Source organism: Gorilla gorilla, chromosome 14 (assembly GCF_029281585.2).
Source record: "Gorilla gorilla gorilla isolate KB3781 chromosome 14, NHGRI_mGorGor1-v2.1_pri, whole genome shotgun sequence".
Lineage (NCBI taxonomy): Eukaryota > Metazoa > Chordata > Mammalia > Primates > Hominidae > Gorilla > Gorilla gorilla.
The window spans coordinates 57290228-57315505 of NC_073238.2; the positions used below are offsets into that span (position 1 = coordinate 57290228).

At 41.4% G+C, this 25278-nt stretch overlaps 1 protein-coding gene across 2 annotated transcripts in view; it reads left to right on the forward strand.

The window, feature by feature from the left end:
• Positions 1-10646: 10646 nt before the first annotated feature.
• Positions 10647-25278, forward strand: part of DNAJC15 (DnaJ heat shock protein family (Hsp40) member C15) — an 88670-nt gene continuing 74038 nt past the window's right edge. The window contains exon 1 of one of the 2 annotated variants that reach the window (XM_004054439.5): positions 10647-11249. In XM_004054439.5, the coding sequence (XP_004054487.2) occupies positions 11142-11249 (108 nt within the window). In that variant the 5' untranslated portion in view covers positions 10647-11141. Of the gene's footprint in view, positions 11250-15274; positions 15640-25278 lie in introns of those variants that run through there. The other variant, XM_063697307.1, reaches the window with a different exon arrangement.

The window sequence follows — 25278 nt, forward strand, 5'->3', positions numbered from 1 at the left end:
TGTCATTTTGAGATGTTTTTGTAAACAAACATACTGTGATATAAAAAACATATATTTAGTCTTTGTCTTAGTCCATTTTCTGCTGCTGTAACACAATGCCACAGAGTAGGTATATTTATGAAGAAAAGTAGTTTATTTGGCTCCTTGTTCTGGAGGCTGGGAAGTCCAAGACTATGCATGGTGTCAATATCTGATGAGGACCTTCTTGCATCACAGCATAGTGAAAGATGTCACATGGTGAGGAAGTATGCACACAAGAGAAAGAATTGGGGCTAAATGTATCTATTTATCAGAAGCCCACTCCCATGATAATGGCATTAGTCCTCTCATAATCTAATCACCCCTTAAAGGCCTCATTCCCAATACCATTACATTGGCAATTACATTTCAACATGAGTTTTGGAGGGAACATTCAAATCATAGCAGTCTTCATTCACAGTTCCTGGCACAGAGCTCCTAATATCCTTAGAATTCCTGAGTGATAGGAGTGACAGGAGCATCTTTTGTTACTCACAAGAAGCTCCTTTCAACCATACCATATTATAAACATAACATAAATCATATCAAACATATGACATAAACCATATCAAACATATAACATAAACTATATCATAAACATACTGAGTTTATGATAATAAGGTGACTCTTAGATAATGGAAGCTAATTGTCAGGGAAGCCAACCATGTGTTTAGGGAGTTGGCACTTATAGCCCCACCCCCTAACCTTCAGGGAGGGGAGAAGGGCTGGAAATTGAGTTCAATCACCAATGGCTAATGTTTTAATCAAGCATGCATATGTAATAGAACTTCCTATTACTATTTTGTAATTAAAAAACCCTTACGTTTATTAAAATGTAAACCCTAAACAACAGGATTTGAAAAGTTTCTGGGCTGGTGAACACGTTGAGATGATGAGAGGATGGGGTGCCCGGAGAGGGCATAGAAGCTCTGTGCACCCCTCCTCCTGATACCTTGTCTTGCGCATCTCTCCCATGTGGCTGTTTATAATAGTTATATCCTTTATAATAAACTAGTAGTAATAAATAAAATGTTTCACTGAGTTCTGTGAGCCATTACAGAAAATCCTTGTACCTGAGGAGGGGGTCATGGGAACCTCTGATTTATAGCCAGTCAGTCAGAAGTACAGGTGGAAACCTGGGACTCGCAATTGGCATCTGAAGTGGGGGCAGTGTCATGGGACAAAGCCCATAACCTGTGGGGTCTGCAGTAATTACAGGGTAGTTAGTGTCAGAACTGAATTGTAGGACACGCACTTGGTTTCCAGGAGGGTGAAGAATTGGTTGGTATGAGAAAAAACCCCACACATTTGGTATAAAAAGTGTCGTGTGGGTAGCCAGAAACGGTTTTTCCTTTTACAGCCCGTGTGTTTATTAGGAACATACTTTCTACACATTTCTTCTCTTTTTAGGACAGAGAGAGAAGAGGGAAGAGCTGAATTTGAAAAAATGTAAAACATAATAAATTTTAATTATAATAGGTAATACCCAGAACTTGTTTTGCTATCTAGTAGAAAAAGCCCTCCTCTCTCAACTATAAATTTGGCTGAGAGACAAGGACAAAATAATTATATATTCACCTCCATCTTTCAATAAAGGCAGAAAGAGCTTTCCATTTCAAATTTGTTTTGTTTTGTACCACATGTGGGTTAATTAGATAAAACCATGTCATGTGCCAGATTCAATCAGCCTGAAAATAATCAGAAAACCGAGTTTGGCATTGTTTATGCTGTTTTGGCTCAGCTAGACAAAAGCACAAAATGTAAATTGGCTCCAGAAAGCAACATATGTGTACTGGTGCCAGCTTTTCTTTCATGGGATTATCTCTAGCTGGCACCTGAGCAGCAGAGGCTGCTCTGGGTGACCATTAGACAAATCTACATGATGTAGATACCCATTTTCCTCAATTAGACAGTGGACACCATCATGAAGGGGACTTATTTTACTGCTTTGACATAGGCCAAAACTAGCTTGCCAACTATTGGCTGTCAGTCAACTGAAAATACAAGTTAAGGTTAAAAAATGAACCCACATTTTTGTTTGGCATATCCCCTTGTGGCTTCCTTTAAGCTCATTTCTTGATTTTTAATTGGTTGTAAGATTAAAAATAAAGGCTGGGCATGATGGCTCATTCCTGGAATCCCAGCACGTTGGGAGGCAGAGGTGAGAGAATCACCTGAAGTTGGGAGCTCAAAACCAGCCTGGCCAACATGGTGAAACCCCATCTCTAGTAAAAATACAAAAACTAGCTGGGCGTCATGGTGAATGCCTGCAATCCCAGCTACTCAGGAGGCTGAGGCACCAGAATTGCTTGAACCCAGGAGGCAGAGGTTGCAGTGAGCCAAGATCGTGCCACTGAACTCCAGCCTGGGCACCACTGCACTCCAGCCTGAGCGACACAGTGAGACTCTGTCTCAAAAAAAAAAAAAAAAAAAAAAAAAAAGATTAGAAATGAAGCCCTGAAACCACTCCTCAGCCGTATTTCCTTGTTGTATGCAGTTCAGTGAAATATTATTAAAGAGAAGAAGGCAGCGCATTTCACTGTCTTCCTACCTTAAGGTGGTTTTTTAGTGTTTCAAGGGATAAATATTTTAGCAAGTATTCAAGCAATCACAGAGTGAGAAATAGTAATTTCAAAGACCTCATCATCTGACTGATGATGATAAGCTCTGCATGAGTTGGTTTTCTCTTCTCTTTTTGCTGTATAAACTATTCGACATTACTACACAGAAAAATAGCACTATATGTTGTTCTTTTTATACTTTTTTTAAAAGAATACTTTCTAGAATATTCTAGAATGTGGGATGGGTGGTGATCATTGTCTCTAGTATGAATTAAACTCTTCTTGCTTAGGTCACCAGTGATCACCTAGTTGCAAATCTTATGGGAGCATTTTATCCTTACTTGACTTATCTGTGAGCACCTGGCATTTCTCACTATTTTTTTCTTTTTTTTTTTTTTTTTTTGAGACGGAGTCTCACCCTGTCACCCAGGCTGGAGTGCAGCGGCCAATTTTGTATTTTTAGTAGAGATGGGGTTTCACCGTGTTGGTCAGGCTGATCTCGAACTCCTGACCTCATGAGCCGCCTGCCTCAGCCTCCCAAAGTGCTAGGATTACAGGCGTGAGCCACCATGCCCGGCTCTATTTCGTTTTTTTAAAACTTACTTTGTTTCCATGACCCCACTCTCTCCTGGCTTCTTCTATCTTTTTGGCTTTTTATTTGTGGTTTCTGTCACCTCCTCCCCTCTCCTTCCACTGTCCATTCCTTGAGTCTTGGTGTCCTTAGAGCGTAATCTTCACTTTCTTTTCTTACTCCGTATATTTTTCCTAGCTCAGTAGTTGCCAATGAAAGAAATCTAAGCATCACCTTGGATCCTCCCCTTTCCTTATCTCTCCTATTTGTTCAATCCCAAATCATCTTGACTATCCCTTTATCATTGAGTTCACTCCTTGGATCAGTTAGAATGCTGTGGTTACAAACACAGAAAACCCAACTAAAACTTGGCTTAAAAATAAAGCAATGATTTTCTCAACAAGTTAATATATTTAAAAAGGTGGAGAAAGGGAATTTTTAAAATAAAATAGGACTAATATGACATAATGATTGTCTTCATCTAGTTTTTGTTGCTATAAAAGAATACTACAGACTGGATAATTTGTAAAGAAGAGAACTTTATTTCTTACAGTTCTGGAAGTTGGGGAGTTGAAAGGCATATGGTGCTGGTGTCTGGTGAGGGCCTTGGGGCTGCATCATCCCGTTGTGGAAAAGTGGAAGGGCAAGTAAGCACATGCAAAAGACAAAAGCAGGAGGGGCGGAGCTTGCTTTGTAACAACTCACTCTAGCAACAACTAACCCTGTCCCATGATAATGGTATTACTCCACTTATGAGGAAGGAGCCCTCATTACCTAAACACCTCCTATTAGGCCTCAACTCCCAACACTGTTGCATTCAGTATTAAGTTTCAACATGAGTTTTGGAGGGGACATTCAAACTACAGCAACCATCTACTGCTATGTGTGGACTTTGTTTGGATCTGACGTAAACAAAGCAGCTATTTAAAAGTTTTCTGTAACAATGAAATTTGGATATTAGATGACACAAAAGGTGATCACTAATTTTTGTTAGATGTCACAATGGTGCAGCTATGTCAGAAGATGTCCATATTTGGGAGGAATGTATACTGAAATGTCCAGAGTGAAATTTCTTGATGCGTTTTAAATACTTAATCAGAAAAAGGAAAATAAATGAAGAATTGTGACAGAATCTTGACAATTGTTGAATCTGGTTTTGGGAGATATGAGGGTTCATTATACTATTCTTTCTACTTCTTCAATGCTTGCAATTTGAAATACAAAATTTAAAAAATTATAATAAAGGAAATTTTTACTCTCATAACTAAAAAGTTTAGAAACGGGGTAGACATCAAGTGAAGATTCATATAGTCAACAATATCATCAAGGACTCAGTTTCTTTTTAACTTCCTCATGACTTTCAATGGTGTTTGCTTCATCCTAAGGCCATCTCTTCTCATGGTATAGGGACCATATATCCTGGTTTGCTAGACAGTCTCAGTTATATCTATTGTCTAACATAATTATTTATAGCACTATCTTTCTTTCAAATGTGACCTCGTTTTGGATGATAAATTAAATGGTCACTCTAGTTTATGGTTGTCAAATGACTGCCAACTACAATTAGTGCTTCACGCTTCTCTGTTCATGTCTACCTAAAGACAGAAGCTGCTGTCCCAGAAATAACCAACAAACCTTTTCTATAATCCCAATGTCCCAGAAGGGCAAAGTGTCCATCCATGAAACAGACATCATGGCTAGAGTGATGGGATGCATCGGTTGGCTTAGGTCAATCAGGGGCCACCCTGAGAATAGGGGACAAAGTCAATGGATGGGTCCATGGTAGGTGGGGCCAAGAGGGATTAAATGTGGAGAAGAATCCAGTTAAAGCCACTATACTCCTCCTTGCCTTATCTTCTGCCAGTGCCCTAGTTTAGGGCTCAGCATCTCTTAGACTATTGCAATAACTTTTTAGCTGATCTCCCTCCTTTTGCTTTGGCCTATCACTACATTGCTGCCACAATGATCTTCTTAGTATGTAGATCTGATCATGTCACTGCCAGATTCAACATTTTTTGATGTCCTGCTTTTACCTACGAGATAAAGTCTAAATGCCTCTGCTTATTATATACAGCTGTTCAATACTCGGCCTTTGTCTAGTTATCTGTCCACCCTCATCCATCTTCAGTCTTTTCTTTATACTTTAAACTTCAGCAAAACTGAATGACTTTAGTATTGTTTACATACAAGGCTTTCTCACACATTGTTTCCCCAAGTCTGCCTCATATTTATCAGTTCAGCAAATTTGTTTTCATCCCCCCATTGTCATCTTGATGCTGGCTTCTCCGACTCCTTCCTTGAACATTTCAGGCCCGTTTTTGGTGCCCACTGCAGTTTGTCATACAGTAAAGCCAGCCTCTTTTCTGACCAGACCAGGCTAGTGGTTGGTGGGTTAATTGAAAAACCAATTAAAATCTGAGATCACAACAATATACATATTTTAACCTTTTTTTTTTGAGATGGAGTTTCACTCTTGTCACCCAGGCTGGTGTGCAATGGCGTGATCTCAGCCCCCTGCAACCTCTGCCTCCCAGGTTCAAGCAATTCTCCTGACTCAGCTACCCGAGAGCCTGGGATTATAGGCACCTACCACCACGCCCGCAAATTTTTTTTTTTTTTTTTTTTTTTATGAGAGGGAGTCTTGCTCTGTCACCCAGGCTGGAGTGCAGTGGTGCGATCTTGGCTCACTGCAACCTCCACCTCCCGGGTTCAAGCAATTCTCTGCCTCAGCCTCCCGAGTATCTGGGATTATAGGCACCCACCACCACGTCCGGCTAATTTTTTGTATTTTTAGTAGAGACGGGGTTTCACCATCTTGGCCAGGCTGGTCTTGAACTCCTGACCTCATGATCCACCCGTCTTGGCCTCCCAAAGTGCTGGAATTACAGGTGTGAGCCACCGTGCCCGGCCAGTAATTTTTGTATTTTTAGTAGAGATGGGGTTTCGTCATGTTGGCCAGGCTGGTCTCAAACCCCTGACCTCAGATGATCCGCCTGCCTCAGCCTCCCAAAGTGCTGAGATTACAGGCGTGAGCCACCGTGCCTGGACACTTTAACCATTTTTTTTTTTTTTTTACAACATATATAAATTACTGTTTCTCAACCTTTTTTTTCTTCATTATCTCCACCCAAAAGTTTTTTTTTTGACTTTTTCTCTAATACACTCCCTCTACCCACATGAAATTTCAGTGTCACAACAGACACACTGTATGTGTACTCTATGTACATCCGCAGGGCTGCAGGGCCAAGGCCTTTTATTTGGATGTGGGTCCTCTGGTTCAGTTCTGCCTTGGATTTCTTCGACACTGGTAATCCATCCTCTATGATTCCTAATTTGAGTTCGTTTAAAATGAAGGTGGAGCAAGACATTTTAAAAGCAAGCAGTATAGAATCACAGTCAGTATTTGTGATTCTCTTCCCATGCTCACCATTCAACAGCTTTTTAAAAATAACCTGTTTTATCAAATATTTCCAAGGCATTTAATTTCATTTTCATGAAAACAACTATTTCCTCTCCCACAATTATATTTTATCACTATGCGATGTTAGTCAGATTTTGTAATTTCAAAGACAAGACAATTGGTTGGGGATCAACACAACTGCTGGGGGAAGGAGGCAGAGCTAGTGAGAAAAAATACACAAGGAAATAAATCAGTGAAAGAGGTAACATAAAGATAATAGTAACTAACAATTTTGTAGAAGTTACTAAGTATCAAGCACTGTTCTAGGAGCTTTTCAAAAGTGAACTCATTTAATCCCTACAAGAGAGGTGCTATTATTATCACCTACTTTACTAATGAGGAAACTGAGGCACAGAGAGGTCAATTGTCTTTGTTTTTTTTTTGTTTGTTTGTTTGTTTTTTCATTTTTTATTGATCATTCTTGGGTGTTTCTTGCAGAGGGGGATTTGGCAGGGTCACAGGACAATAGTGGAGGGAAGGTCAGCAGATAATTGTCTTTGTTAAAAGTCCTTTCAAACAATAAATTTTTAGAACATTTTCCGCTGAGATGTTTCGAAGACATACTACCAATGCAGTCTGCCTTTCTTTTACAAAGTCTATTGAACATAATGTAATCTGTCTTTGAAGTGGCATAACTAATAAAAGTAGGCCAATGAAAATTTAATGTGGCCTCCCTTTTGGGTTTCACAAAAATATTTTTCTTTGTTCTCAAGAAGCTAGAAAATTGAGTTTAACTAAATCAGGAAGAGATCCTTGTGGGGGAGAGGAAAGGACTTCATGCCCTTTTTTCCATCCTTTCTTTGCTGAGGAGGGTGAATTTACCAAAGAACCAAAGGCTGGGAACTAAGTAATCTTTGTGGATGAGATTTTTCTTTAAAATTGGCTACATCTGCAAGAGTGGATGCCTGAGGCAGCAGTGGAATGAGGTCAGTCAAGTCTACAAGCAGCCAGCTATCTGATCTCAATAGTTTGGGGTCTGAGCTGAGATGCAACCCTGCTGAGTCCACCTCACCTCCACCTTGCTATATTCTCCCCTTCCCACTTCTTCAATTCCCCCTTTTCCTGGCTTCTGCTCTGAAAGCTTCTCTCCAGTTCCTGAGCAGGGGCAGTAGCTGCCCTAACAGGAGCTGAAGCTAACCTGGGTCTTGCTCTAATTGTTCATTTGTTTCAGGCCAGCAGCCTGTTACTGCTAGGGCCTAGCCGCTAGAATACTCCAAACTCCAAGGAATCAGAGACCTTATTTGTATGTTTGACTGTATAGGTCCAATGCCTAGCATAGTTCCTCATATCTAACAGATACTCAATAAGTATTTATTGAATAAATAAATGAATGGAAGAATGACCTGTAGGCCTTGATCCAATTCATTTGCTTAGTTTACTAGTGTCCTTCATAGTTGTGGATCCGTTTAACAAAAATTAATTTCTGTAATGAGATTATTTCTGTGAAGAGTCCTGGAATATTTTTTACCCAGTCCTATAAATTACCGTTTTTCATTTCCTTCCATTTGTTTCCAGTTGAAATTTCTGGCATTTCCTCTCTTCCATCTAGAAAAATGTTACCCATTCTTTACCTCATCTCAATGGCTAAGCCTTCACTAAACCTTCTCCGATGACCCCTGTTAAAAGTGGCCATTACCTCCTGTAAACTCCAAGAGCACTATGGTTGTAACTCTTTTCATAAGTGCATTATACAAGTTGCTTCCATATCCTGTCGTTTTCTTTTTTATCCCTATGTAAATGAAAGAAGAGAATTTAGAGGAGAGAGACTATCCCAATAAACAGTTTGCAAACCTGAGAGCCACAGATTTCAGTGTAAAAGGAAGGTTTGGCTCTATTTTAAGTTAGTCCTAGTTAGCCACTTGGGATCCATCTTGAAGGATTGGTTCTTTGAGGTTTATATTTGTTTGCACAACTTCCCTGAGTCAGAATGTTGGACAAATGTTATTCTCCTTTTACAGGTAAGATTTGGAGAGGTTAATGGATATGTTTAGTTATACAAGCCCAGAAAATAATGGAGGTACACTAGAACTCAGACGTCTTCCTTATTCCTGTAACCACCCAATGGGTTTACTTTGCTGGCTGTCTAGACAGAGCCAAATTTATAAAGACAGGGTAACTGCAATAGACAAAGAGTAATTCATGCAGAGCTGACTGTGCAGGAGACTTGAGTTTCATTATTACTCAAATCAGTCTCCCAGAGCATTCAGGGATCAGAATTATTTATTTATTTATTTATTTATTATTATTACTTTTTTGAGACGGAGTCTCACTCTGTCCTCAGGCTGGAGTGCAGTGGCGCGATCTCTGCTCACTGCAACCTCTGCCTCCCAGGTTCAAGCGATTCTCCTGCCTCAGCCTCCCGAGTAGCTGGGACTACAGGCACCCACCACGCACAGCTAATTTTTGTGTTTTTAGTAGAGACGGGATTTCACCATGTTGGCCAGGATGGTCTCACTCTCTTGACCTCATGATTCACCCGCCTCGGCCTCCCAAAGTGCTGGGATTACAGGCATGAGCCACCGCGCCCAGCTGGGGATCACAATTTTTAAGGACAGCTTGGTGAGTAGGGGGAAGCCAGTGAGCTGGGAGTGCTGATTGGTCAGGTCAAAGATGAAATCACAGGGAGTCCAAGTTGTCTTGCGTTATCAGTTCCCGGGTGGGGGCCACGAGATCAGATGAGCCAGTTTATCGATCTGGGTGATGCCAGCTGATTCATCAAGTGCAGGGTCTGCAAAATATCTCAAACACTGGTGGTAGTTTTTACAATAGTGATGTTAGCTCCAGCAGCAATTTGGGGAGGGTCAGAATCCTGTAGCCTCCAGCTGCATGACTCCTAAGTCATAATTTCTGATCTTGTGGCTAATTTGTTAGTCCTACAAAAGCAGTCTAGTCCCCAGGCAAGAAGGAGGTTTGTTTTGGGAAAGGGCTTTTATCATCTTTGTTTCAAACTATAAACTATGAATTACATTCCTCCCAAAGTTAGTTTGGCCTACGGCCAGGAATGTACAAGACAGCTTGGAGGTCAGAAGCAAGATGGTGTTGATTAGGTCAGATCTCTTTCTCAGTTGTAATTTTGCAATGGCGGTTTAATTTCCAGTCCAGTTCTCTTTATACTGCTATGCAATGCATGTGCTCATGTTCTGGTATGTACTATTATTCTGTGTCAGTGTTATCTTCCCTACAAGATTGTAGGACCTAACTTCTTAGACATGCTAATAATATTAACTAAGTGAACAAATTAATAGACCCTCAAAACTTTAAATTCAGGAATAGAAAAAAAAAATAAAGCTTTTTCTTCCTGTCAGCTGATTTTGCAAAGGGTATAAGGAGCCAAAGAGCTGCCAAGTTGGTACAGAAGTTGGAAAACACCATAAGCTTCAACTGCTGGTTAATTTTTGCTCTAAAAAGCTTGATGGAGGCCAGGCGCGGTGACTCACGCCTGTAATCTCAGCACTTTGGGAGGCTGAAGCGGGCGGATCACCTGAGGTCAGGAGTTTGAGACCAGCCTGGCCAACATGGTGAAACCTCGTCTCTACTAAAAATACACAGATTAGCCAGGTGTGGTGGCACGTGCCTTTAATCCCAGGTACTCGGGAGGCAGAGGTTGCAGTGAGCCACGTTGCGCCACTGCATTCAGCCTGGGCAACAGAGCGAGACTCCGTCTCAAAAAAAAAAAAAAACCTTAATAATAAAATGGGCTTTTATATATACAAATCAGCACAAACTCATTTGAGGGAGAGTAAGATTTACCTACTTGCTTACAACTTTTTTTCCCCTGCCTCAGGCTCCTGAGTAGCTGGGATTACAGGGACGCACCACCACACCCAGCTAATCTTTGTATTTTTAGTAGAGACGAGGTTTCACCATGTCGGCCAAGTTGGTGTGATCCACCCGCCTCGGTCTCCCAAAGTGCTGGGATTACAGCGTGAGCCACCGCACCCGGCCACAACTTTCTTCTGTGTAATTTCACCTTAAATACAGCCATTTACTTGGGGGTGGAGTAAGCAAATTGCCTCTTTAATTTCTCTCCCGGGGTGGGAGAACTGTGGCATTAAACAGAAGTGCGAACAGAAGTCGAGGATGGGAAGAAAGGCTGCCCGGAAGGGGGTCAGGAAAGCTCAGGCAAAGCCCACCCTCAGGCACTACAGCTAGACTCCGAGCTTACTGGGCAGTCATCTGATTCCACCAACATCAGTTCGCAGGGCTTAAGCCCAGTCCCTTAGGGCGGCCTGGGGAGGGGCCAGGCCCAAGTATATAAAGCTCCCTGAGGGTCCGCCTTGGCTTTGCGCCTGCGAGTGTGATTCAAGAACGTCCCAGTGCCCTTGGCTCTTTTCGGAGTGTGACCCCGGGCTTGCACGGGACACGTTACCCAGCTCGGGTGAGAAAGGTATCTTCCGGGACCCTCGCCTTTAATAGCACAACGAGCGCAGAGTCCACTGGATCTGCGAGAAGAAACCGCGCTAACTAGTTTGTCCCTACGGCCGCCTCGTAGTCACTGCCGCGACGCCTTGGGCCTCCGGGCCGCATTGCCATGGCTGCCCGTGGTGTCATCGCTCCAGTTGGCGAGAGTTTGCGCTACGCTGAGTACTTGCAGCCCTCGGGCAAACGGCCCGACGCCGAAGTCGACCAGCAGGGACTGGTGAGTCCTGCCAGCGGCCCCCACCCCTCTCTGGCTCCCTTGTAGTTTCTGCTTCAGCCCCCTCTACCTCCTCACCCTTGAACCTTTGTACTCCCCCGCATTCGCTCACAGTCTGTGCCCTAGCGCTCACTTGTTCAGTGGAGAGACCGCTTTGTGCTGGGCTTTGACGCCTGGGCGTGGAAGATGGAGCAGTTCTGAGGATCTGTCTCCTCAAGGAGCTTCCAGTCTTGTCTGGGACACAAACGAGAAAACAGGCAATTGCAAATATAGTAAAATAAGTGCTGTACGTGGATTTTCCTATCTCATAGGAGGCCCTAATACGGTCTTGCAGGGGACGTGGTGGGATCAGGGACGCTTCTTGGAGAAAGCTGTAGTTAAAAATTAAGATCTGAATGAATAAAAACAGTCCATTCAGCAAGGAGAAGGGGAAAAAGTGTTTCGGGTACCAGGAGTACTGTCTCCAAAGTCTCCGGCACAGAAACAGGGCCCAGTTGGAAACTCCAAGTGGTGTATTCAGGATGAACTGTAGAGCTGGAAAAAGGAAGGGTCTAACAGAAAACTGTTCAACAGAAACATATTGTGAGCCACATACGTATTTTTACGTTTTTTTTCTTTTTTTTTTTTTTGAGACGGAATCTAAATAGAAAGTAAACTTATCCTTAAACAGTATGTTAATTACTTTTTTTTTTTTTTGGGACAGAGTCTCGCTCTGTCGCCCAGGCTGGAGTGCAGTGGCGCGATCTCAGCTCACTGCAAGCTCCGCCTCCCGGGTTCACGCCATTCTCCTGCCTCAGCCTCCCAAGTAGCTGGGACTACAGGCGCCTGCCACCACTCCCGACTAATTTTTTGTATTTTTAGTAGAGACGGGGTTTCACCGTGTTAGCCAGGATGGTCTCCATCTCCTGACCTCGTGATCCGCCCGCCTCGGCCTCCCAAAGTGCTGGGATTACAGGCGTGAGCCACCGCGTCCGGTGTATTTTTAAGTTTTTTGTAGCCATGTTAAACAAGTGAAGAGAAACAGGTGGGTTTGATTTTAACAATGTATTTTCTTTAACCTGATACATGCACAGTTGCACGGTAATTTTCGACATTCAATATGAAATATTGCCCAAGTGGTGGTTTAGGCTTGTAATCCCAGCGCTTTAGGAAGCCCAGGCAGGAGGATCACTTGAGGCCATGAGTTTGGAGGCCAGCCTGGGCAACATAGGAGACTCCATCTCTGCTAAAAAAAAAAAAAAAAAAAAAAAAAAAATTAGCTGGGCGTGGTGGTGTGAGCCTGTAGTCCTAGCTGCTTGGGAGGCTGGGTCTGGAGAATCACTTGAGCCCAGGAGTTTGAGGTTATAGTGAGCTATGATTTCGCCACTGCACTCCAGCCTGAGAGACAGAGCTAGACCCTGTCTCCAACAAAGAAAAAAAAATGAGGCAATAGAGATTTAGAAAGTTTTAAGTAACTGGTCCAGGATCATCCCTGGTAAGTGGCAGATCTACGATTCCAAATGCTATACTTTTTCCCTTATGACTTGCTGACTCCTTAGAAATAAGGATTTCTGGATATAGTATTCAGTGTATGATATAGCTGAACAAGATTAGGCAGAAGTAATTCTTTTGTGGAGAGTTGTAAAAATCCGAGTATCAGGCTTTCAAGGTAGTTGGGAGCTGTGGTAATTGGAAGATAGAACTAATATTGGTGACTTTTACATGTGTAGGTATTTTTACTTGGAAGAGGAGAGAGTTTACAGAATCCAGAGTACCACATAGGAAGCATCTTTAGTAGTCCAGGTACTTGAAGGCTAAAGTGTAGGCCAGTGATTCCCAAACTGTCTGTGTCCTGTAATATCCAGAAATCCTGAAGTCAGATTCATAGACAATAAAATCTACCTGTAAACATAACTTTTAATAATCAATATAATGCTTTAATTGAGACATAAAGGTGAAATATTTTATTAGACAATAACATGTCTACAGGCTGCGAGCGGTGTCTCGCTCCTATAATCCCAGCAATTTGGGAGGCTGAGGTGGGCGGATCACTTGAGTCAGGGGTTCGAGACCAGCCTGGCCAACAGGGCAAAACCCTGTCTCTACTAAAAATACAAAAATTAGCTGGGTGTGGTAGCACAAGTCTGTAATTCCAGCTAGTAGGGAGGCTGAGGCAGAAGAATTGCTTGAACCCAGGGGTCAGAGGTTGCAGTGAACGGAGATCACGCCACTGCACTCCAGCCTGGGCGACAGAGCGAGACTTTGTCTCAGAAAAAAGAAAATAACGTGTTAACATGTCTACAATTTAAATATGTAAATACTTAAACATTACTACATTAGAAAACATAATGAAGTAATTATTAGTTGCTGGCATATTGCACCAATTTGTAGAATCACTGTGTATGTGACAGCTACCAATGCAAATTGTTTATCAAATGTATTATATTGGCTTTTCAAATAGCAGAAGGACCATTGTTCTCTACAAACTTATTTCTCCTAAATGGTGAACAATTTCTGGTAAAAACTTGAACATAACAGTGGAATCTCCCTCAATTTACATGGCACTTGCACTTATGGAAGATTCAGTCTGTACTAAAACAGTGTAATAATGATATATTTATATATAATGAAGTTCTGGACTAAGATTATCTTAAACTTTTCACCTACTTAATCTTTTAAAATTGAGGGATGCAAACAGTTCTTTGTTATACAGGCTTGTCTCATATATTTTAGGACTTCTACTATCAATAGTCCCCCATCCACCAAATACCCTCCCTTCTATTCAAATTATTATGCAACCAAACAGGGCCTCATGTACTTTCAGAATGTCCCTAAGGGGTTGTTCTGCTTCTTTTGGGAGTTGTTGGTCCAGGCAATGACCAATAATGAGGCAGAAGATTGTTGATAATAACTTTAGGGAACTTGGAAGTACTGAAAGCAATGAGAAGCTGACAAAAGGTAAATATTAGGAAAGAAAAAAAAAATGGCCTAGGTGTAGGGCATATTTGGAAATCTTATGGAAAATAGAAAATAATGTTTGTCAATGAGTTAAAGAAAAAACCTTTCACACTGTATTTTAAAAGTGTAATTCATTTTAAGGTTTATGAAATATATCTTGTTGGGCTGGACACGGTGGCTCATGCCTGTAATTCTAGCAATTTGGAAGGTCAGGTGGGAGGATTACTTGAGCCCAGGGGTTCGAGACCCAGGGTGGGCAACATAGTGAGACCCCTGTCTTTCTAAAAGAAAAATCAAAAAGAAATAAATATATCTTGTCATATTTGTTAAATAACTTTTTCTTAGGTAAGCTTCTCTTTTGAAACTAAGAACTAATGTTCATTAGCCTGCTTAGGAGATTAAAATAATTTTTAAAAATAGGCAAAATATGTAGCATCTTGAATAAAGTTAGCATTTTACAATTAATGGTTTAATAGAAGTCATAATCAAACTTTGCACTAGCAAAGCTGTTTCTCATGGAAAAGTAGAAAAGAAACTTTAAGAGATTATTATCAAATTTTAAAGCAGTTTGAACAAAACTCAGTTTGTATGAAACAGTAGTCATTTAGTTTCCATTACTTTCCTGAAAATTGTAACTCCTATTTTTATTTTTCTTCAATTTTTATTTTAAGTTCTGGGGTACGTGTGCTAGATGTGCAGGTTTGTTACACAGGTAAATGTGTGCCGTGGTGGTTTGCTGCACAGATTGTCTCATCACCTAGGTGTTAAGCCCAGCATGCATTAGCTATTCTTCCTGATGCTCTCCCTCCTCCCACCCCCACAACTCTTGTTATTATTAGGATAGTGTAACATGTAAAAAAAACTAGACACATATGTTTCATTATAAACAGTCCTGATATGTGAAAACTAAAACCTGTCAAACTAATTTTCAGGCATTTATTCATTTCCAAAAATAAGACAGTACTTTTACTATTTTGCAATGATAACATGATTTAAAACATGTTTTAACAATACTTTGAAGCTTACATTGGTAATCACATGGATTATGTACTGTATACTCATATTTTTAACTTTTTTTTTTTTTTTTTGAGGTGGAGTCTTGCTGTGTTGCCCAGGCTGGAGTGCAATGGCGGGATCTCGGCTCACTGCAGCCTCTGCCTCACAGGTTCACCTGAGTCTCCTGCCTCAGCCTCCCAAGTAGCTGGGACCACAGGCGCCTGCCACCATGCCCAGCTAATTTTTATATTTTCAGTAGAGATGGGGTTTCCCCATGTCAGCCAGGCTGGTCTCAAACTCCTGACCTCAAGTGATCCACCCTCCTCGGCCTCCCAAAGTGCTGGGATTTCAGGGGTGAGCCACCACACCCGGCCTAACTGATTCTTCCCCGCTGGTTTTTACACCGTAATAGGAGGCTAGAATGTTAAGTTTCATGGACAAGGACTTTATTTGTTCTCTGGTATGTATTTCTAGCATTTATAATGGTGCCTGATGTGTGGTAAACATTCCAAAAAGAAATTGTTGAATGAATGAATGTTATTCTTGAATGGGAAGAAATGAGAAGAACTTTTCTTTCAGTGAGTGGAGTAAGAATTTCCAGATGTCTACCAGTGAGTACCATACACAAAAATAGAAAATTCAGCCTATTTAAAATGTAGCTCATTATAGTCTTCCCTGAACATGATGATTCTCCTCTTCTTTCCCCCTTTCTTGACTAGTGCCATCACGTCCACTTTCTCCTTTACCTCCACCATTCAGTTCATCAGTCACTTAGCCTCATCTCTGTAATTTTTTTCATGGTATTCCTTCCCTTGTTATTTTCTTAGTCTTTATTGTTTCTCCTCTGGCCTGTAGTGATCGCCTTTAAAAACAAGTCTCTTTGCTTCTGGTATTGTATCCTTTCTAAACTTCACACTGCCATCAGTTATTTTTCTACAATACAGACTTGTTAATGACACCATCCCTTTTTATGAGTTTAACATGATCTAAACCTTTCTTAGGATCTTACACAGGACTCTTCATGTACTGATCCTTAAATGATGTATCCAGCCACATTTCCCATCCCCTACATTGCACTGTACCCTGTACTATAGTTACATTAAGTTTCCTTCATGAAATTTTATGGTTCTGTGACTTTACTAGAGCTTTCTCTTCTGAAATTCTTTTCCTGGCTAACTCCTATTCATTTTTTTTTAAAAGACACATCCAGTGTGAAGCCTTCCCTGACCCCAGTTCCCTTTGCCTAGTAGGAGAAAATTGTTTTATACTGTGTGTTTCCTCATGAAGTTGCACAAGTTTTTATTATAGTTTATTAAGATACATCAAAATTATTTATATTTGTATAAGCACCTATGGTGTGAAGTCCTCAGGGAAAACACTTGTATCTGTATTTGTGATTGGCATTGTAATTGGCACATGATAGCCATTTAATTATTTGTCTATGAAATAGCTATTAACTTCTATTATTATTGAGCAACTTAATAAATAAACATGGATATTTGATTTTAATATCATTGACACCTGTATTTTTTCCTTGCAGGGTCCTCTTATATGTTAGCCTCTAAGGGAGAGCAAGAGTCTGTGTCTGTCTTGCTCACTGTTTTTTCCCCAGAACTTAGCATAAGTCCTGTCTGTCTTGCTCACTGCTTTTTCTCCAGAACTTAGCATAAGTCCTGGCACATGCCAAATAAATGTTTATATATTTGTATGGTAAAAGTTAAATAAGTATTTGTTGAATGAGTGAATAGTCTCCGTCTTTCCTCTCTCCATCACAACTACCACCCCTCTTGTGAGGAGGAAGAATACTTTTTTTCTTCTTCATTTCCCTCTGGTACAACTCTTGTTTTTCTTGGACTGAAATGTTCAGTCTCAAAATAGAAGTTTTAGCATTTTATAACACTTTCAGGCAACTTATATTTATCTAAAAAGTTATTTACTGCCTATGTTGTTTAGGGAGAATAAAATGCCATAGGGAATTTGTAAACAATTTTGGTGCCTTTTTTTTTTTTTCCCCAGCTGTAGCAGCTATGATGGAGTGATCTTTTTTCCCAGTTTTCAGAAGTTTTTTGATTCATGGTAGTGGAACATTTATAGTAATTTTTCTGTTTTTTTAATTGTTGCTGTTGTTATTTTGGTTTTTTAGTGGATATTTGAAACCAGGTAGTGGTAACAGATACCTGACACAGCCCATTTGTTGATTTGCTGGCATTATTTAAATAATGTTTCTTCTCTTTGAAATATGCCTTTTTAACTAAAATTAGATATTCTTTATAGATGGGGATGAAGTTTTAAGAATACTCATTCTCTCAGTTCCCAACATAGTACCAGGCACATGGTTGCTCTGCCTCATAAATTTTTGTTGAATCATTAAATTAACAAATGAATGAAACCAACTAGCTTGGAGATAAGTAGATTAGGGAAATGTTATAGAATGATGAACGGACAGCCTTCAGGAATTAAAAAAAGAATAAGATAAATGAGACTATGTCTCTTTGACTTTTGTAATAGTCAGGAGAGGCCTAAAATGTAAGTACCTAATAAATATGTGTATAATCAGAGTACGTATAATACTCTGACTTCTGATGTGCTTTTTCAAGTTTTGATCATTGCTTATTAATATCTGCAATAACACAGGCAGTCTCCAACTTAGAAATAGGTTCTGTTTTTAAAATTTGTCAATTAAATTCATTTTAATAGATTTTTGGGTAACACCAAATATATGGAAGCTATAAACTAAGTGGGTATAGGGAGGATATAAATAAACCAAGATTGCCACCCTCAAGGGCAGAGGATAGCAAACTTAATTTGTAAAGGGTTAGATAGTAAACATTTCAGGCTCTGCAGACCGTATAGCATCTGGCACACATTTACCTGTGTAACAAACCTGCACATCTAGCTGCAACTACACTGTTGTAGACTGAACACATAGACAATAAATAAATGTGGCCATGTTCCAATAAAACTATTTATGAAAACAGTTGCTCTAGGAGGCAAATTTGGAGCAAATTTAAATACCCAATTAAAGACAGTCTCTCTAAGTGCTATCATATTTTTGTTCATTTATTTATTCATCCATTTAACACTTTATTTATGGAGTCGTACATTATTAGGTAAGGTTCTGAGTCTAAGTGCTATAGTGGATACAAAGATGAATCAAATATGCATTTTTTCCTCAAGGGACTTGACCAGAAACTAAACCTAGACTCTGAGACTGGGAACTCCCCAGCAGTGGAGATCCTGTCTGATTCACTTTTGAGAATGACTTCTAGGGCCAAGCACAGCACGGGGTAGGTTGCAGATACTTAGTAAATGTCTTTTCAAGGGTAAGGGAATGAAAGACTAAGGCATAGGTGTCATAAGAGAAATATATGGATAAAATGCTTGATTTCGTAGGAATGAGCCATTGTTTCTTATTTGGGAAATCAGAGAAAACTGAAAAGTGAGTTGAATGAGTAGAACATTGAGAAAAGGGAAGAATGTGAGCTAAGTTAAAAAGATAACAAAATCTTAGGCAGAGGTAGCAAATTCAGATGCTTAAAGGGGGCAGTCAGGTAGCACAAATGAATGAGGGGATGACTGGGTTAAATGGTGTTGCATTATATGAGTGATGATTATAGCAAAATGAGAGAGCACTTGCTTTTCTAAAGGAGGCAGATCATTGGAATAAACCATTATTACCAGATGTTTGATTTTTCGAAAGAAACCAGAAAGAGAGAAACAAGTTTTTCTAAAATGTGGGTTACATCAAGGAAGAAAAATAGGGAAAGGTAGGTTGGGTTAACAACTGTAGATAGCTCCAAATGGCGGGTTAAGGAATGTGGACTAAATTTATAGGCAGTTAATTTTGTAGGAGTTGTGTGATCAGTGGAGGCCTTCAGGAGAATCAAGCCCAGAGCAGTGTTTAAGAAGGGTAGAAACTAAACCTAGACTCCTAGACTGGGAACTCCTCAGCAGCGGAGATCCTGTAGAAGAGGACAAGCCCAGTTGAAAATGCGTTACAGTGGGCAGTACTCTGGGAGTGTAGAGGAGGAGATGATGGCAGCAATAAGAGTGATGATAGCTGAAATGTTTTGTGCCAGGCTTTATGCTAATGTTTTAAATGCATGAACTCATTTAGTCTATATAATAATCCTAGGAGGTATAGATACTACTAATATTATAACCCTCTACTTGTAGATGAATAAATTGAGGCTTAAAGCACTGAAATAATTTGTGCAAAGTCACACATTTGAGAAGTAGATGAATCCCAGAGGTACTCTGCTTTGTTGCCTCTGTGCTCTTATTCAGAATATTATCTTTGTTTCTCTTTTCCCTTCAACTTCTTAAATTATGTCAAGGTCTAACTAGGAAAACATATAACTTAAATAATATAAAACAAGGGAAATGTAATTCAAGGAATTGGCTTCATAGCTAGTGGAGTTGTTGAGAAATGAAACTAGGATGGTGAAGCAATCCAGAGACTGGGAACAGCAAGGAACCACTAGCACTCCTAGAGCTATAGGGCCAAAGGGAGGAGATGGTGTTTTTCAAAACCACTCTACATTGGAACCACGGATGTCTGTTTAGGGGGAGCTGGAGCCACTGCTGCTGCTGGAGCAGTTGCTAAAGATGGAGAGGAAGGGGCGGTAATACTGTGGTTTCTTCCTTGTTTTCACTGTCCAGTCTTTCACCATTGCATCCCATTGGTCTGACTCTCCTAGGACCAGCTGACACAAGAGCCTGTAGGACTTAGCTCTTCTAACAGAACAGAGAATAGCCAAGGAATTGATTGGTGAATGCATATGGGCCTGCGACCAACACATTATCTGTTTTCAGCTGTAATTTGAATTCCACTGATAATAAGAAATTTGAAAGCACAGTCTCCTAAAAGCAGTGTTAGAAAACACTTTTTGAAATGCTAAGTATTCCCTTAATCCACAGTGTAAGGGAAAGAGTATTATTTTGTGGAATTCCATTTGCACTGTCTTATGTCCTTGGAATATCATTTCCATGCTATTGGAGATAAAATAAGTACTGTTGCCAAGCGTGGTGGCTCACGCTTGTAATCCTGGCACTTTGGGAGGCCAAGGTGGGCACATCACTTGAGGCCAGGAGTTCAAGACCAGCCTGGTCAATATGGCGAAACCCCACCTTTACTAAAAAATACAAAAATTAGCTGGGTGTGATGGTGCACACCTGTAGTCCCAGCTACTCGGGAGGCTGAGGCAGGAGAATACCTTGAACCCAGGAGGTGGAGGCTACAGTGAACCCAGATCACACCACTGCACTGTAGACTGGGTGACAGAGCAAGACTCTGTCTCAACAACAACAAAACGAAGTAAGTACTGTTAGCTTATAAAGAAAAGAGGTTTAATTGGCTCACGATTCCATAGGCTGTACAGGAAGCATGATGCTGGCATCTGCTCAGTGTCTGGAGAGACCTTGCAAAACTTACAATCATGGCAGAAGACAGAGTGGGAGCCACCACTTCACATGGCCAGAGCGGGAGGAAGACAGAGACAGGGAGGTGCTGCATACCCCCAGAAAACCAGATCTTGCAAGAACTCACTATCACAGGAATAGCACCAAGGGGATGGTGCTAAACCACTCATGAGAAATTGCCACCATGACCCAATCACCTCCCACCAGGCCCCACCTCCCACATTGGGGATTACAATTGAAAGTGAGATTTGCTGAGGGACACAGATCCAAACCATATCAAGACAATATAGTGAGACCCCATTTCTACAGAAAACTTAAAAAATTAGTCACTTGTGGTGGCACATGCCAGTAGTCTTTGTTTCTTGTGAGGCTGAGGTGGTAGGATCAGTTGAGCCCAGGAGTTAAAGGTTACAGTGAATTACGATCATACCACTGCACTACAGCCTGGGTGACAGAGTGAGACCCTACTGGAAAAAAAATAATAAACCAATATTGATCCATTATTATTAACCCAAGTCATATTTTATTCAGAGTCCCATACTTTTTAGCTGATGTCCTTTTTCTGTTCCAAGATCCCAACCAGGTACCACATTACATTTAGTTTTCGTGTCTCTTTTGGCTGCTTGTGGCTGTGACAGTTTTTCAGACTTGCTTTATTTTTGATGATTGACAGGTTTGAGGCTTACTGGTTAGGTATTTTGTGGGATAGTCTCTACTGGAATTTCTTAGGTGTTTTTCTCATGATTGTACTGGGGTTTTAGGTTTTTGGAAGGAAGATCAATCAGAAAGGTGAAGTGCCAGGCTGGGTGCAGTGGCTCATGCCTGTAATCCCGGCACTTTGGGAGGCCAAGGTGGGTAGATAACTTGAGGTCTGGAGTTTGAGACCAGCCTGGTCAACATGGCAAAACCCGTCTCTACTAAAAATACAAAAATTAGCTGGGCATGGTAGCAGGCACCTATAATCCCAGCTACTTGGGAGGCTGAGGCAGGAGAATTGCTTGATCCTGGGAGGCAGAGGTTGCAGTGAGCCGAGATCATGTTATTGCGCTCCATCCAGCCTGGGCGACGAGAGTAAAACTTCATCTCAAAAAAAAAAAAAAGAAAATGACGTGCCAGTTTCATCACATCATATGAAGTATACATACTATAAACATGTTTGTTGCAATTGATGTTGATCTAATCTGATGCGGTAGTATTTGTGAGTTTTCTTAACTGTAAACTTTATTTTATTTGCATACTGCACTTTTTGAAAGAAAGTCACTTTGTGCAGCCCACATTTAAGGAGTAGAGAGTTATGCTCTCTACTCCTTAAATGTAGAGTAATCTGTCAGATTATTTGGAAGTCTTCTGTATGGGAGATTTGTCCTTCTTTTTTTTTTTTTTGAGACGGAGTCTCGCTGTGTCGCCCAGACTGGAGTGCAGTGGCACGATCTTGGCTCACTGCAAGCTCTGCCTCCCGGGTTCACGCCATTCTCCCGCCTCAGCCTCCTGAGTAGCTGGGACTACAGGCGCCCGCCACCGCGCCCGGCTAATTTTTTGAATTTTTAGTAGAGACGGGGTTTCACCGTGTTAGCCAGGATGGTCTTGTTCTCCTGACCTCATGATCCGCCCGCCTCGGCCTCCCAAAGTGCTAGGATTACAGGCGTGAGCCACCGCACCCGGCCGAGATTTGTCCTTTTACTCCCATTTATTACTTATTTATATTAGTTTGGTTTCATGGATATTAATTTTATGCTTTGGATTATAATCCACTACCACATTTATTTTGTTGTTCAAGCTGTTTTATCTTTGGCCATTGGGATCTCTTTCAGTTGACTCTTGTGTACCTTTGACATACCCCCAACATTGTGGGGGTTTTTTTGAGCACTTCCTTGCTTTCTGGCACTACATGGTGCTCTAGGCTCATTTTGTGTATTTCCTGCCCCAGTCCCAAAATCAGGCATTTCTCCAATGAGTTCTGTGTATATAACATTTTATCTCATGGGGAGCTTCATTCTGGGTCATAACTTCAGATCCTAATCCATTTTTATCCTCCCACCCAAATTTTCCCCAATTCCTTTATCTTTTCCCTATATAGCTGATGAGGTAAGAGCAAAAGATATCCATGTCTTGGTACACATGGCTGCTGCTTTCAGCCCATCAAGGACAGTAGAATTTTTCCCTGAAGCTTCAGTAAAGCGCTTTTGTGTCTGTTTGGTTTGGGCTTTATTTTTGTTTTTCAATATCTGGTGTTAGGGACTGCTAATGGAGGGAGGGTGCTAGGGGATTGTGAAAGGAAGTAGAGAGAGAGAAAGAGACTCATTAACCTTTCTGCCATTGTCATTGTATTTCAAGTTTGTTATAGAATCTTAGTACAGGTCAAGTGAACAGTAAAGAACCTGTCTCTGGGTATAAGGTTAAATATTGCATATTCCTTCCTCCAAAGGACTGAATATGGTCTTCAAGAGAATGATTTTCACTTCTTTTGGAATACCTAGAATTTAACAATCACCACCACACTGAAAAAATAGTTTTTGTATAGTAGGCATTAGAACTGAAGAGAACTAAACCAAGGGAGAAAAGAATGGTACTTTAAATAGCACTTTCCTCCCCAAATAATGCCTAGCTGCAGTGATGTTAAAGTTTAACTCAAGGACTTCATTACTATAAGTACTTAAGAGATTTCTATATTTTTATGTGGTTTTTGAATAATTTCTGTATTCATTTGTAAGTAACTTTTTTCAAAGTACCAATTTATTTTTTAATTTTAATTTATTAATTTTTTTATTTATTTTGAGACAGGATCTTGCTCTGTTTCCCAGGCTGGTGTACAGTGGCGTGATCATAGCTCACTGCAGTCTCAATTTCCCAGGCTGAAGTGATCCTCCCACTTCAGCTTCCCAAGGAGCTGGGACCACAGGAGTGTGCCGTCATGCCTGGCTAAATTTTTATTTTTATATTTTGTAGAGATGGGGGTCTTGCTATGTTGCCCAGGCTGGTCTTGAACTCCTGGGCTCAAGGGATTCTCCCACCTCTGCTTCTCAAAGTGCTGGGATTACATGTGTAAGCCACTGTGCCAAGTCCAAAGTACCAATTTAATTTTACATTTTAAAAATTGGATTCTAAAGGTCTGCCTTCTTATCTGAACACTATTTTTCAGATTCCATTTTATTTTGTTACTTTTTTAAATTGTGATTGGACAAAATGTTTTTCAGTTTCTGTCTTTTTTTTTTTTTTTTTTTTTGAGACAGGGTCTCACTGTCATCCAGGCTGGAGTGCAGTGATGCAATCTCAGCTCACTGCAACTTCCGCCTTCCAGGCTCAAGCAGTCCTCCGACCTCAGCTTTCCAAGTAGCTGGGACTACGGGTCGCACCACCACACCCAGTGCAGCCCTCAACAGAGAGGAGACTGGAGTGGGTAGCTCCTATCTGCAGGCAGGTCATCCTGATAAGGGTGTCTGGTAAGTCTGCAGGTTTTTATGTGCTCAGAATGGAGGAAGTGCATGTTGATTGGTTGATGGGTGGCCGTGGGCAGGCCTGGAAAAAGCACCATCCAATTGGCCGATTGGTCATCATGATATGAACTTCATACTCCTGTTGGTGGACTTCATCCAGAACTGGCAGCCTGGCCCCCAGGCTTCAGGCCAGTCCTAGCTTGAAGGAGGGGTTCCGCCGGGGACCCACCCTTTCCTGCCCAGGAAACTTTCAACCTCTTGCTGCCACCAACATGACCTCCACAGCACCCTGGCTCTAGAGGCTGCGGGGAGCCCACAGGCCCATGCCAAGCTACTACCCTCAGCCCCCTGGCTGGACCTCCCTCCTGGGCTTGTGCCCAAAGTCTAGAGGGGGCCGAAGTGGCAGGGGGCTGGCATGTCATCACCGCTCTTAGTGCATGCACACCCGGCTGGGTTGAGACAGTGCCTCAGCTTAGCCACAACTTTGCCCCACCCTGGAGTGGATGCCGGGAGTCGGGAGAGGCCAGGGAGCGGGAGAAGGCACTTCTAAGCCTGTAGGGGCAGGGGACTTCCTGGGCCCCTGAGAGTGCGGTTGGGCGGCTGCAGCTGTTCCTGGGAGCACTGGCTCCTACCCTGCCAAGCTGATAGGTGGCTAGCCTCCTGCCTGTTCGCAGCTCCCGGCAGCTCTGCTGAATGTCCAGCCCCCATGGTGCCTCCCGCTCTGCAGCCAACATCCTTGTGGGGGCCGCTCCAGACGGGCCGTAGCAGCCACTGCCTTAAAGTAAAATCGGTTGCTGTAAGGGAGTAAAAGTAGCTTTCATTAAAGGGGATGATTTCCCAAGCAAGAAGAAATAAGCAAAACTACAAAATGTTGCAGATAAGGTGTACATCAGATATAAGCCGAAAAAGAGTTTGAGGGGTTCTTGCTGGAGACTTCAAAGTCAGTACAATAAAAGCTTGGAGTACTTGATAGGAAGGAGGCCAACTAGAGATGCAGTGGGATCATTTTTATGATCAGGGTGCAGATTTAAGTGCAAGGATAAAAAGGGAGACACCAAAGATCAATGTAGTTATTCTTGAAGAATGTAAGGAAGAATTCATTTTTAAAGTTTATTTTAAAGTAGACAGGTCAGAGGGTTTTCTGCCTTCTGATGTTAAAACATGTTAAACCCATCTCACCAGGTGAGATCTTCCTTTTTCTTTTTTTAATAACCTTTATTTTTACCTCCTGATTTTAAAAAGAC